Source organism: Austrofundulus limnaeus, unplaced genomic scaffold, assembly GCF_001266775.1.
Source record: "Austrofundulus limnaeus strain Quisiro unplaced genomic scaffold, Austrofundulus_limnaeus-1.0 Scaffold1298, whole genome shotgun sequence".
Lineage (NCBI taxonomy): Eukaryota > Metazoa > Chordata > Actinopteri > Cyprinodontiformes > Rivulidae > Austrofundulus > Austrofundulus limnaeus.
The window spans coordinates 56046-61998 of NW_013953700.1; the positions used below are offsets into that span (position 1 = coordinate 56046).

General features: G+C 39.9%; 1 protein-coding gene across 3 annotated transcripts in view; it reads right to left on the reverse strand.

The window, feature by feature from the left end:
* cracr2b (calcium release activated channel regulator 2B) overlaps positions 1-5850 on the reverse strand; it is a 14030-nt gene extending 8180 nt beyond the window's left edge. For 2 of the 3 annotated variants that reach the window (XM_014031669.1, XM_014031667.1), the window contains exons 1-7: positions 5783-5850; positions 2919-3175; positions 2735-2846; positions 2504-2651; positions 416-562; positions 238-334; positions 65-160 (exon numbers count right to left, since the gene is read on the reverse strand). In XM_014031669.1, coding sequence (XP_013887123.1) covers positions 65-160; positions 238-334; positions 416-562; positions 2504-2651; positions 2735-2846; positions 2919-3173 — 855 coding nt within the window. In that variant the 5' untranslated portion in view covers positions 3174-3175; positions 5783-5850. Of the gene's footprint in view, positions 1-64; positions 161-237; positions 335-415; positions 563-2503; positions 2652-2734; positions 2847-2918; positions 3176-5368; positions 5391-5782 lie in introns of those variants that run through there. The other variant, XM_014031668.1, reaches the window with a different exon arrangement.
* Between the last annotated feature and the right edge of the window lie 103 nt (positions 5851-5953).

A 5953-nucleotide genomic window follows, 5' to 3' on the forward strand; every position in this document is an offset into this window, starting at 1 on the left:
TATATAAACATACAGTATGTACTGGGCCTCATCAATAATAAAAACTTGTCAGAAAAGGCCAAACCTCTTTCTGTTTGCTCAGTGTGCTCTCCAACTCCTGCTCTCTCACCCTCAGCTCCTCCTCCAGRCGCCGACCCCTCTGCTTCTCCTTAGAGCTGTCCTTCAAATTAAAAGAATTCAGTGTCAATAAATAAATGTTTTTTTAGCGTGAAAGTGGTTGATCCAGCCAGTCATTACCTGCTCCTGTGCCTGCCGTTTCTCCTTCTCCTCTCGGACTTGGATTTCCATTTCCTCATATATAGAGCGGACCATTTGGTCATGCTCACTCTCCCGTCTGAGACAGAGCAAAAAATAATAATTTAYAAAATCAAACATTTTCAGATAAACCAAAGAGAATTGAGGTAGCGTGCATCACCTGCGAAGAGCTTGTTCCAGATTGTCCCTTTCTCTGATGGTGTCCTGTAGGTGGGACACGGCGAGGACCAGGACACCTTCCAGGGAGCTCAGCAGCTCTGGTGTGCCCCTCTGGAGCTCACACCACAGAGTGCAGAGCTCCTGCTGACTGTCAACACACACAAATTATTCAAATTACATTAAATACAGGGGTTTTGATCAATGTTGTTTATTCTGATTGACTTTAAAAGTCTTTCTTTAAACCTTGGCTGCTTCTTCAGATTTTATTTTTAGCATTTTGCAACTTCTTTCTGCTAATATCAGCTTTGATGTGCTGCTTAATACTTGTCAATTTAAGCTTTCTTTTTATTTCAGCTTCATTCTGCTGATTTTATATTTTCTGCTTCTTCAGTTATTCTTTAGCTGTTTTTTTTATTGCTATTTGATTGTCATCCAGTGAAATTCTTATTTTGGTGGTCTCTTCAGCCGTTTTCAGCTTATTTCAGCAAATGTGCTCCTTCCGTTTCTTTCTGCTAATTTCAGGCTTTTTAGCTACATTTCAGCTATTTTTCAGCTAACTGTAACATTTTTTTCACAATTCAGAAAACATGCTCCCTCAACAACCCCTATTAATTCATAAAATAAAAGGTCAGGGTCACATGTTACTCATGTTTCTGCATGTTTTACCTTCTTTTGTCTAAACCTAAGTTTTATTCTTTTTTAAAAGGGGTCCCTGATTAGTTTTAACATTAGACTTTATTTGATAAACATATACAGTATTTTAACTGTAAAATAAAGACTGTAAAAATACTGTAGGCTGTTTAGTTTTGTAAATTTTAAAAATATATTTTAACACGAACGGAGCCATTTTATTTACACACAAAAGATTCTGGGTAAATGATGACGTGGATAGGTCCTCGGTGTGAGCGAGCTATATCCACCCTGAAGGTTAATCTTGGACAATATCTGATGATCGACTCTTTTAAATGAAACCAGAGAGCGTTGACAGAGAGGAGAAGGTAGAAATGACTCAGCCTGTAACTGAAAATGTGGATGGAGGACAACAGAGCTGCTTCATGGAAGAAGAATCTCAGCTTAGCCTGTTAGCATTTGCGCTAACGCAGACGCTATATTGCCTTATATGTATTAGCTCAGCGCTAGTGCGAAAAACAAGCTAAACTGAGGTCCATCTATATTTTCAGTTGCAGGCTGAGTCATTTCTACCTTCTCCTCTCTGTCAACACTCTCTGGTTTCATTTAAAAGAGCCAATTGTCAAATATTGTCCAAGATTAACCTTCAGGGTGGATATAGCTCGCTAGCAGCCTCGCACCAAGAACCTTTCCAAGTCTTCCTTTACCCAGAATGCTTTGTGTGTCAATAAAATGTCCCGTCTGTGTTAAAATATAGTTTTAAACTTTTAGTTTAAAAATTGTAAAAACTGAACATCCTACAGTATTTCTACAGTCTTTATTTTACAGTTAAAATATATGTTTATTAAATAAAGCCTGTTACAACTAATCATGGATCCCTTTAATATTTTGGTCCAAACGTCACCTTTGTTTGCTTCTTACACTTCTTTCTAATAATTAAAAAAAAATCTGCTTTTTGAGCTTTATTTATGCTAACGTACGTCTTCAGCTTTTTTAACATATTTTCGCTATTTGTTCTACTGGTTTTTCACTTTTGTTTCCCTACATTTAACTGTTCAAATTTAACTCAAAGCAAAAGACACATTTCAGCAAACGTCTTTCAGTCTTAAGCATTCACACTGAATTTTCACAAGTTTTAAATTTAATCGTTAAGCACTAGTTACACAAAGACACTGTTTATTCCCTTTTTATTTGATTTTAGAAAAAACACCAGATGGTTTTTCCTCATAAAATTAAGATTTCTGCACCTAGATGGTAATTCCCAAAGAGCTTTTAACTGATAACTTGACATACAGTAGATCGGTGGTTCCCAAAGTTGAGGTCAGGAACCCACTGTGYGTCATGAAACACCAAGTGGAGGTCCATAATATTGTATACATTAATAAAATGTTCTCTAGTTTGTGTTTCTTTGATGTGACACTTTTAACCAGGGATGATGTGAGTCAGAAAAATACTTTACTCTTTGAAAAGTTTGTCGGCTCCGAGCTCCATCAGTATGTTGACAAATCTGACAGCAGTGGGGTCCTGGGAGCAGTCCACTTCACCTCCACCCTCCTCTGCTTCCTCCGGGTGCAGCTCAGTCGTCTCCTCCAGCCCCATCAGCTCACCTTCACCCCGGAAACAACACATGCTCTGTAATAAACTACCGGAGGAGCTTACAGAGCCGGTCCAGTTGCTGCAGCAAACTCACCGAGTCCTGTGTAGAACTCCACTGGAGTGAGGAAGCCATTGTTCTCTCGGTCAAGACTCTTAAACACAGTCTCCAGCTGTTCGGAGGACAGGGGCAGCTCGCCCTGCAGCCTCTGACCAGAAGAACGAAACAGAGGTCAACGCTTTGAAGACAAGTGGAAATCTGAACCCAGCGAGCTGCGCACCTGCATGTCTCTCTGTGTGATGAACCCTTTCCCCTCTTTGTCGCACAGAAGGAACAACTCTTTGGCCTTGCCCATGGTCTCTGCCTGGGGGCTTAATGAGGTCGCCTCTCTGACCCGCGGCGAATGCAGCGGGCTCCGTCTCTGACCCAGCCTGGGGCTCCCGGTGGTCAGGCCCCGGGGTCTGGGGCTGACCGACACCGCTTCACCGCTGCCCTGACCCACCAGCACCTCTCCATCGTTCAGCCACTGAGACATACCTGAACGGAGACACAGTGAAGGACTCCTGTCAGCGAGGACAGATTATTACCCTCCAGGTCTGACTGTRGCCCGCACCGAAAGGGTGATTATGTTTTTTGTCCATATCTGTGTGTTAGCAAAATATCTTGTGATCTACTACACAGATTTTAGTGAAACTATCAGAAAGTAATCACAGGATGTTCATCAACAATGTCCCTACTGCTGGAGTCAATAAAATTTATCATGGRTGCTCCAGCTAGCCAACCTTAGCAAACATATGTAAAACTCAGCTAATTTTACAGATATTAATCAAAAAAATTAACCTGTTAATACCTGAAACTGATCTTCAACATATACTCCAAGCACTCACTGATCACACGAGATCAGGTTTTAAAACTTAGCCATTAACCACAGGTGTCAACTCTGCTTGTCTGTTGGCAAAATATCTTACGAACCYCTGGTCAGATTCTAATGAAAATTTCAGCGAGTAATCATTGGGTGTGCATAGGGCTGCCACGAACGATTATTTTTATAATCGATTAATCACCGATTATTTTTTCGATTAGTCGACTAATCAGATCACATGTTAATTGAATATAAAACATAGAGCTTATCACGCCAGAATGCAGATGCTATTATATAACCATGGTTAGATTTTAGCTATATGCTAACTAAAAATAACTGCTGTGGAAGGCAAGTTCTGCTCTGCAGATATTACACAGGTTTCTCTTTCATTTTCTTAAAATGATCCCACACTTTTGAGCRCRGTTGRCAGGTAGCCATGATACCAGAGCCTGTCTGTATAATGTCTTGTGACGTCCACAGCCTACCCCAGTTACCACTACTGTACATGTGTGTCAAGGACAGAAAGGCCGATGTGGCAGTGGAAGGTGTCAAAGCAGTTTGGAGAGAAAAACAAAATAAAGAACAAAAAAAAAAAAAACGATTAATCGATTATTAAATTAGTCATCGATTATTTTAATAATCGATTAGTCGTCGATTAATCGATTAATTGTGGCAGCCCTAGATGTGCATCTACAACTGATTAGGTTATGGAATCAACCTAACTCAAGATGGCCATCACAATCAACTAACATTATAGGAAACAAAAATGGCTATACATCAGCCGATTTTAAAGAGATTAAGCTAAAGTGTGGTAGCTGAGAGTCATCCCTAACAAAGAGATCACAAAAAAAATGAAGTCAAGTTAAGTTTTCAACAACACAGCTGTAGTTTAAAACAATGAAAGGCAACAGGTATGCCTTTAAGCAGGCCTTTAATTGTTTACTTGCATTGCACTTGTCAAAAACTCACTTTTTATGAAGACTGAGTCTTAAATACTGCAGTAAACTGTGAGAAACTGGCTACTCCCTAGCCAAATACGAGTTGCAGGGCAAACTACAGTGACTGCGCACATGATCAGCTGTCAGTCCTACTCTGCTCAACGATTTCCAACTCTGAATATCTGCCATGACCAGACACTTTATTGGCGAAATTATTTGACACGTTATAAAACCAAGGTGTGTCAGAAAACACAAGGAGGCCTCAAGGATCACAGCTCCGCTGCCTCTTGCTGTTTGTTTAACCGAGACATCATCAGACACGGCACCAGGATGTGTAYAAGGCACAGAAACAGGATGGTGTCATATGAGCAGAATTCTGTGTTCTTAAAAACGGGGAGGGCTGAGCTCTGCGGGAGAGAAGATGCAAATTGATCATTTGCAGTTGTTTGCATTGTTGGGGCTGGCACAATCACAAACTGACTGTATTCTAAGTTATGGTGGAAATCATGCCTTTGATTTTCAAAGGATGTTTTGATTTAGGACTCAGTTTAAGAATCAATTTAGAGTTAGATTACTTTAAAAAATACATAAATTAAGGCAAGAATAAGTCCAAACTATGTTGAATTAAAGTGCAGCTGAGTAAAATATTGCCAAACCTTCCTACTTTATCTCCCTCCTCCTGCTATCTRTAATGATATAAAATGTGCTATAAAAAACATGCAGAATAGAAGTTATCTCACTGATGATCTGGGAAGCCTTCAAAATTCCTAATCTGAGGGATATATAGTCTGGTTTCAGATAAGACTTGTGTATACAACGTTGAGTTAAGGATTTAGGGTTTCAGCTGGACTCTCCATTAACCAACAGACACGCCAAAGGTKAAATAAACTCCAATATTAATCATTGTCAAAATGTAGTACAAACACATACCTTAACATTCAGGGAAAGTGATTCAGTGAGTGTAGCAAGCTAGGAGAGGAAAAAGGTCAGTTCTGCATGACTTGAATGGCTAACTTTGACCATATGTTAGACTCCTCTGACAGCAAGTTAAACAAATACCTTACAGTTGTGAAAACGTGCTTGTAATTTGATTTTTTTTTTTTACTCCTCAAACACAACCTGAACACTTATATCACATATAAGGTGAGCATGTACTCAGTTTGAGAACATTTTTTTAAGCTGGGGAAACTAAAACCAAACATTAATGAAAACAGAAGACACCCCCACAGACGTTAACCTCATCTGATGCATCGAATAGAGAGTAATGTGTATGTTTCTATATTTTCTAATAGCCCTGCTGTGTGTTAGCTGAGTGAAGTTAGGGCAAAAGTTTGAATAACTCACCTGACGTGCGCTGACTGCTGCTGTCTTCTACCTTTGATCAGACCTTCGTTTAGGCCGCTAGAGGTCGACTGAGAGAGAGAGAGAGAGAGAGAGAGAGAGAGAGAGAGAGAGAGAGAGAGAGAGAGATTTTCCCCTCTGACCCAGTTTTTTTAATTAATGGTGAACCCTCAT